Source organism: Elephantulus edwardii, unplaced genomic scaffold (genome assembly GCF_000299155.1).
Source record: "Elephantulus edwardii isolate Elephantulus edwardi_28Jun2011 unplaced genomic scaffold, EleEdw1.0 scaffold00037, whole genome shotgun sequence".
Lineage (NCBI taxonomy): Eukaryota > Metazoa > Chordata > Mammalia > Macroscelidea > Macroscelididae > Elephantulus > Elephantulus edwardii.
Window position 1 is genome coordinate 12,628,691 of NW_006399787.1, and position 6,236 is coordinate 12,634,926.

At 42.0% G+C, this 6,236-nt stretch overlaps 1 protein-coding gene across 1 annotated transcript in view; it reads left to right on the forward strand.

The window, feature by feature from the left end:
* The window catches only part of HEATR4 (HEAT repeat containing 4), a 64,216-nt gene that overhangs the window by 25,397 nt on the left and 32,583 nt on the right, over positions 1-6,236 (forward strand). Inside the window, exons 7-9 of the mRNA XM_006884789.1 lie at positions 969-1,129; positions 2,132-2,236; positions 5,749-5,867. Coding sequence (XP_006884851.1) covers positions 969-1,129; positions 2,132-2,236; positions 5,749-5,867 — 385 coding nt within the window. The remainder of the gene's footprint in view (positions 1-968; positions 1,130-2,131; positions 2,237-5,748; positions 5,868-6,236) is intronic.

Consider the following 6,236-nt stretch of genomic DNA (forward strand, 5'->3'; position numbering starts at 1 on the left):
AGATGGATTGATTCGGTGACTGGGGTAATTGGGATGGTTGTGTCAGAGGCAGTGCAGTTGGCACAGGATAGAGCAGGGTTTAGGGCTGTTGTGTATAGGGTCGCTATGAGTCGGAAACGACTCGACGGCACATAACAACAACAACAACAAAGCTAAAAATGCACAAGTGTTGTTGCTGTTGTATACCGTAGCGTGGGAACTGACCCATAGCTGAACCTCCAGCAGGTTTTCAGAGGCAGTTAATCACACAGGAGGAGATTGCCCATCCTTTTCCTGCAGATTTCCTGATGGATTTGAACCATGTGCCTTCAGAATTGCACAGCAGCTTACCATTAGGCTACCAGGCTCAAGTGGTTAAAAAGACTGTGGCTTGACTCAGACAAACCTTAGTCTTTAAACTGGCATCATTGTTCCTTTACATCTTAGAAAGGTCCTTAATAGCAGACTTACCCATACAATACAGCTTTTGATTTGACTCCTGATACAAAGGTGTTAGTGTATCCAAGTAAGATGAAATCATCGGCAACTTTAATTTTCCCCCATTGATGAGGATTTTTGTCTTCTTGATGTTGAGATGTAATCCATAATTAAGGCTATGGTTTTCATTTTCTGTAACAACCATTTCAAGGTTGTGTTATCTACATAATGCAGGTCGTGGATGAAAGTCTTTCTCCAATCCTAATACCACATTCTTCTTTATAAAATCCAGCCTCTCAATTTGCTTATTGTACAGTCTGAAGAGGTATGGAGAAAGGATACAGCCTTGCTGCATACCTTTCTTGATTTTAAACCAAGCAGTGTTCCCTTGCTCTGTCCAGATGACAGCTTCTTGGTCTAGTATAGGTTTTGCATGAACACAATTAAGTGCTCTGGGAAGGGGGGTAATCAGGGTACCAATCCAAAGGATATTTTCTCTTAGGGGAAATGGATCACCATTCTGAACCCTTATTTTTCATGTCCTGTGGCAGGTAATATTGTGGACAGCTGGGCTGCAGCTCAGTGCTTGGCTCTGGAAGGTGATGCCACTTATCCTGTGATTAAGAGGATCCTCAACCAGTTGTTTAACAAGAAGGACCAGGCCACTGAGGACCAATCCTGTATACTTCTGAACCATCTCAGCAGGAAAACAGTAAGTGTTCATGAAGACAGGAAGTGTGGGTCATAGAAACCAAGGTTTGGGCAACAACTAGGCCTTTGAGGTTAGGGTAGGTAAGGACTCCAAAAGGCATGTGGTCAGGATTTCAAGTACCAACAGAAAGTGAGGGTGAGCATGGGCATAGAGAAGAATATAAAAAGTGAGGACAGTTAGCTGAAAGGAACAGACTGCATGCAGGCGATGCAGATGGTTTCTGTATATGCAATGAGTTTTAACAAAACAATACACTGCTTCTGTTAGACGTTTACCATCGAAAAGTGCACACCCAGAGCTCTGGTGGCCTAGTGGCAAGAAGCTGAACTGTAATCCCAAAGGTGAGTGGTTCAAACCCACCAGATGCTCCGCTGGAGAAGGAGGGGTAATCTCCTCCTGTGTCAGTTGGATCTAATTTGATGGCACACAACAACAACTGGGGGGGGGGAGAAAGAAGAAAAGTGCACACCCTACAGCTGTGTTTACTTTCAGGAGAAATGTGAAATTCACACACACTGAGACATACTCAGATCATCTTAGGGGTAAAGGCAAAGCCAAGGAGAGTGGGTCCCAGTTCTCTTTTTAGATAATTAAGTCTCTACTTTGTCCCCGATTTATGATCCTAGAATTAATTGGCTCAGACAGAAAAGTACACTGTGCATTTTGTAAACCTAACCTTTCCTTTGTGAGGGATGGGAAGCTAATGTCCTTGTGATATTAATTATGTTGGATACCACATTATGCAGTGGTGGCCTAGTGGCAAGAAGCTGCACTGCAATCCCAAAGGCATGCAGTTTGAATCCACCAGATGCTCCATGGGAGAAGTATGGGCAATCTCCTCCTGTGTGATTAACTGCCTGTCAAAAACAGGCCAAAGGGTCAGCTATGGGTTGGTTCTGACTCAGTGGTACACAGCAACAACCACATTATGAACATAATCTTCCAAGGTTAGTATCTCTAAAAGTGACTGTAACCATGCATCCACACCTTCCATTTCCTCAGACCCTGATTCACACTATGCTTGCCGTGGAGTTGAACAGCCAACACTGGAAGGACCGGATTGTGGCTTGCCGGGCTCTGTCCCGGATCAGCGGGAATGTCAATTTGGTAAGTCTTCTCTTTATATGCTTCTAGAACATACTGCTTATGCAAGGCTGGGTTACTTTTTGTTGCTATCTACTCGGAAGCTCTTGTGGCCTAGGGGTTAGGGAATTGTGTTTGAATCTACCAGCTGCTCTGCAGAAGGGAAAATGGACATTCTTCTGTGTGATTTACAGCCTCTGAAAATCCACTGGAGGGCTCACTATGAGTTGGTCCCATCTAGAAGGCAATGAACAACAATCATCCATTCTTATCCCTTCCTCCCCTAATATCTCATTCTATCAAGAAGATGTGTCTCCTTGTTGCTGCCCCATACTTGTTATCCAAAGATGTCTTCAAATGCTGGCATGCCTTTCTGTGACCTTACACCCGTGTGGTTCTCACTGGAGTGGTGATCTCCAGACTGCTGATTACCATGAAATAAGCACAAATACAGAGAGCAAGTTTAGAAGCTTTTGCAGTAGTCTGACATAGTCTCAAAATCAATGAAAATAGTCTATCCTTCACAAAGATAGGGAGCTCTGGTGGCAAGAAGCTGCGCTGCAATCCCAAAGGCACATGATGCGAGGCCACCAGCTGCTCTGTGGGAGAAGGATGGGCCATCTCCTCCCCTGCAATTAACAGCCTCTGAAAATCTACTGGAGGGTCAGCTCCAACTTGAGGGTACACAACAACAACAAATACCATAAATATACTGGTCCTTCATCAAGGAGAGTTTGAGAAGCACTTACTTCAACTACATAATGACCCAGCTCTCTCAGTGTCTGTGCAAACTCTCCTGCATGTGATTATGCAAATGCATGCAGAAGGTATATAAACACAGTCCCTACTCTTAAAAAAACAACAAAAAAGCAAACCAAAACCTGGTCATTCAGTCAGAGCATCAAGACTAGTATATTAAAACAATTTAAGAATTGGCAAAATAATGTAAAGAAAACAGCACTCTAAATTATTTTTCAGAAAAAATATTTGCATGGGTTGAACTTACCAGTTCAGGTTTTGTGAAGGAGTGTGAAATGGCTTAATAGGACTTAGAACTGAAGAGGGAATTTCAGGGAAGGACATTCATTACTATTACCTAGATTTTCACCTGACCTTTTTTTGCCATTATTTCCAAACCATCATCAACTGTCTATGATTTCTCCCTTCTTCCATGTGTTCTTCCCATATCATTGAGTACCTTCTGTATACCCCAGAACACAGGCATCCTCGAGAAAACACTCTCCACTCTTCAGTGCTCATCCTGCTCCCCCTTCCAAAAATGCTTTCTTTTAACCCTCACCTCTTTGTGTGGGAAGCACCAGTTCTGGCCTACAAAAGCTAATTATCAAAAGGTAATGTGGGCTTATGGACATCTCAATCCATCCATCCTACTGGCAATGGATTATGGAAAGAACCGCTTTGTTCAGTAACAATTTGGCAACCGTGAAAGGACCTTCAGACGTACCTGAATCAGAACCCTGAGCACTGTTCCGGAGATAAGACTGCAAGCTAAGGAAGTGAAAGGTGGATGGATCCAGCCACTCCCGCTAGACTCAACCTCAGAAAACGCCATGAAAATACTTCTAATGGAACAAGAAGGCACGCAGCTTGAAATCAAGGCTACCAGTTAAGAGTTAAAGTGGGCTCCCTTTCCCCTTCATCTCAATGCCCCTGTTAAGCATGAAGCAGCCAGAGTCTGTGCCCCTATTCTCAAATGGAGAACTCACACACACACACACACAAAAAACCCAAACAAACAAAAAAACCAAACAAAACAAACCAACAAAGAATCTCTTTATAAAGAAGCACTACTCTCCCAAGAATCAACCCAGAACATTTGTCTTATAGATATAAGACTGGTATAAAAAGATTGGGAATGATAGGGTACTATTAAAAAATTCAGGATTCTCTAAATATAGTTATACAACTAGAGTTATAAAGCCAGGAATCAGTTTTCTTCAGCCTGCAAAACTAGTTACTTTGTCTTAGAATTCTTTACTTCCTTTCTTTAGTCATGTAAAATAGTTTAAATGGTCTGTTTACCAGGAGAGGAAATGCATCTTTATTCTTTGAAACTGTTTTTACCTATCATACTAAATTGTATATTAATCTGCCTGTTTAACAGGAAGAGAAATGTGCCCCTCCTGAATTACTAGTTTTTACATATTAACCATTCTTTTCAAATGTAAAAATTCCATAACTTTACTAACAAATGTGCATTGTTAAGTGAGTTGTATTTATCCCTAGTATAAAAACATGATAATGACTCCCAGATGGGGAGGCAGTTTTTGAGGGGAACTTCCTGTCCTCTTAGATCTTTAATAAAGTGCTTATGATTTGCAAAAAAAAAAAAAAAAAAAAAGTAATGCTACAGTTTTGTGCTACTGAAGTCCTGGTCCAGCAGGACCCAGGCATCACATTGCAGCCTGTCAGATATGCAGGCTCTGCCCAGGCAACTCAATCACAAACTGCATTTTCACAATAGATGTCCAATTTACTCTCACATTTGCCTCCTCAGCACTTGTCACTAAGGTCTTCCAGCTAGTGTAATAAGATATGCAGGGCTAACAGTGAATGAAGTCAAGTCATAAAGATTTCATGTCAGATCGCTGGAATTAAGAGAGGAGGTATATTAAGAGAGGCGGTATATTCATCAGGTCTTTCACTCAGTCAGCAAAGTAGTTTCTGATCTTAGAGATGCAAAGATGAATGAGAGGTCTCCTCTACCTTTAAGGATCTCCCTGTAAATATTACAATCTAAGGGACTCTGGTGACTTCCTTTCTTTCCTTAGAGAGGGCAGAGAGGACTTTTCTAAGATGCTATTTAAGCAAAATCCTAAAGGAAGAGTTGGAAAACAAGGTAGGAGACTGGGGCCATGCTGCCTTGCTGCTCGCTCCCCTTCCCCAGGAGCAAGCAAAGAAAACGAGGGGCTTCGGGGGGCAGGCTGGCAAATAAAACCGCTTAAGCAAAAAAAAAAACCAAAAAACAAAAACCACAACAAGGTAGGATGAAGAAGAGAGATGTTTCAGGCAGGAGGAACAGTTGGACACAATTACAAAATCGTTGAGACTATTACTAACACTGTCATATATAACCTTTGTCCCTTCCATAAGAGAAATGGATTTTAAAATATCAAGTGACCAACTGTCCTGGTTTCCCTGGGGCTGATGGATTTCCTGGGACACAGGAATGCAGTGTACAAGTGGGATAGTTTCAAGCAAACTGGGGCCAGCTGTTCACCCTATTAATATACCACTTAAAATTTGTACCTCTCTCAAGTACAAATCAAATTAGTCGCAACACAATGAAGCAATTTAACACATGAGCTTTGCAAACAGACCAGGGTTTGCATTTTGGCTAAGCACTCACCAGGTTAATTTTACACAAGTTGATCTAAAGCTCCATTTTATCCTCTGTAAATCAACACATCCGCTTCATTGTATCTTTTGAGAGGATGGAGTGAGGGACTAGAGGTAAAAAAAATTGCGCAATTCTTGGTCAGTAAGTGGTAGCTGATTAATACAACTACTTGTAGGATATGAAACATAAACTGATTGAACTGATGTGGAAGGACTGGAATAAGAAGGTGAGACAAGCAGCTGCTCAAGCTCTGGGGCAAATGGGCTTCGGCAAAGAGGTGCATGACAAGATCAGGTAAGACCTCAACACACAGAGGGAAAGTTCTATTCCAATGAAGTGTTCAGGCCTGGAGCCCAGCCAGCCAGCATTTCCTGAGTGCTTCTGAAAGCTCAGCATTGTCCTCTCTCATGTTGTTGTTGTTCTTGATTGCCGTTGAGTCAAGTACGACTCAGTGACTCTATGAACCAAAGGCCTGAAGCCTTTCTATAACTATCATCATTTATCAAAGTTCATAGAGTTTCAAGAGTTATTTCCTGAAAAAGGAAAAAAGCTCAACAGCCCCTACAGACACTAACAATGAGGTGAGGGAAAGAGCATGTTCCCTCTAGGTGTTGCCACGGTTTGAGAGACTTCAACAGTATAACATGATTCTGATTACACAGA